At 40.6% G+C, this 1919-nt stretch overlaps 1 protein-coding gene across 1 annotated transcript; it reads left to right on the top strand.

The window, feature by feature from the left end:
- The first annotated feature begins 805 nt into the window (after window positions 1-805).
- Window positions 806-1607, top strand: LOC114381576. The gene is made up of 2 exons (XM_028340845.1): window positions 806-1021; window positions 1113-1607. Exons 1-2 carry the CDS (start codon window positions 806-808, stop codon window positions 1605-1607), a joined length of 711 nt encoding a protein of 236 aa, XP_028196646.1.
- The last annotated feature ends 312 nt before the right edge of the window (window positions 1608-1919 follow it).

Below are 1919 nucleotides of genomic sequence, written 5' to 3' on the forward strand. Positions count from 1 at the left end.
TAAAAAAAAGTAATCAATTACCAGGACAGAAGAATTTATCAGCCAATTTCTCAAAGGGGGTCCTGTCGTTGTAAATATACCTGCATCATTATCAACACAAGCATAAGATTGTTGTGTGTTTTTTTTTATCAGCCAAAAATATAATATATTCATTAATAAGTACCAGAGGTACTAAATTGATACATATTTGTATAAGTACGAATCATAGCTGATTCTCTAACAAGCCTTGATATTATACAAGCTGAAAGAAAACTATGGAGCTGGGTAGCAGGAAATTTTTAAAATGAATATTCTGTCTTATAACATTAGAGGGCTTGGTAGAGGTATAAAGTGGGCCTCTATTAGGAGATTGGTTGGGAAACACAAGATAGACCTCCTCTGTTTGCAAGAAACAAAGAGGGACTCTTTGGATAAGGCACTGTGCCAGACTTTGTGGGGTCAATCAGACTTTGAATGGGAATGGATCCCTGCTGTGAATACTGCTGGGGGTTTATTGTGTATCTGGAACAATAATAATTTCCAGATTGAGGTCAAAACTGCTGAAAGGGGATTCATTATGTTGGAGGGGATTTGGATGGCAGAAATGCAGAGAGTCGTGGTGGCCAACATTTATGCTCCTTGTGAGATATAAAGCAAAAGACAATTGTGGGAGAAGCTGTACTCAAGGAAGAGCCAGTCCCAGATTCAGTCTTGGTGCCTGGTGGGAGACTTTAATTGCATTAGACACCCAGCAGAAAGATTGGGAAGTAGACACTCCAATTCAGAAGCTAACCTTATAGCTAAATTTAATGATTGGTTGGCTGAAATGGAGATAGATGATATCCCCTGTGTGGGGAAGCCTTTCACTTGGGTTAGGCCTAATGGCTCTTGCAAGAGTAAGCTAGATAGAGTGTTAGTTTCTAATGACTGGCTATCTAAGTGGCCTGATAGCTCCCAATTCAATCTTGAAAGGAACTATTCAGATCACCGCCCCATCCTAATGAATTCTAAATGCACTGATTGGGGCCCTAAGCCTTTTAGGGTCTTTGATGCTTGGCTGTCTAACAAGGACTACACTAAGGTGGTTAGGGATTGCTGGTCTGCAAATCATAGGCTAAAAATGCAAACTTCAGAACCTCAAACATAGGCTAAAAACCTGGAGCAGAGATAATTGTGGAGACCTAGGCAACAAGGTGAAGCAAACTCAGAAAAAGCTGAATGATCTGGAGGATTCTCTCACAGCTCACCCCTCTGAACAGAAAATTCAACAGCTTAAAAAACCACAGTCTGACCTTTGGGAGCAGTCTTTTCTTCATGAATCAATAGTGAGACAGAAATCTAGAAGTAAGTGGATCAAACAGGGTGATGGCAACACCTCTTACTTCCACAGAATTATTAACTTTAGCAGAAGAAGGAATGCCTTGAGGGGGCTGCATATTGATGGCAATTGGGTAGATAAACCTGCTGTGGTCAAGGCTGCAATTCTCCAGCACTTCCAAGCCAGATTTGCTGAACCTTCCTTGAACAGACCCAACCTAGATGGGGTTTCCCTTAATGTTCTATCCAATAATCAGAGAGAAATGATGGTGGAACCTTTTAAAGAGGAGGAGATTTCTAGTGCTGTGTAGGCTTGTGGGAGTGACAAAAGCCCAGGGCCCGATGGCTTCAATTTCAGGTTCTTAAAGCATTTTTGGAATGAATTGAAGCCTGAATTCCTAAGGTTTTTCTCAGAATTTTATGTGAATGCAGTTTTCCCTAAGGGTCTCAACTCATCATTCATTGCCCTTATCCCTAAGATTAAGGATCCCCAACTTATTAGTGATTTCAGACCTATATCCCTTATTGGCTGTGTTTACAAAATTATTGCGAAAGTCCTATCAAATAGGCTAAGCAAGGTCATGAATCACTTAATAGATGAAAGGCAACTAGCCGTTGTTAAG

Source organism: Glycine soja, chromosome 13, assembly GCF_004193775.1.
Source record: "Glycine soja cultivar W05 chromosome 13, ASM419377v2, whole genome shotgun sequence".
NCBI lineage: Eukaryota > Viridiplantae > Streptophyta > Magnoliopsida > Fabales > Fabaceae > Glycine > Glycine soja.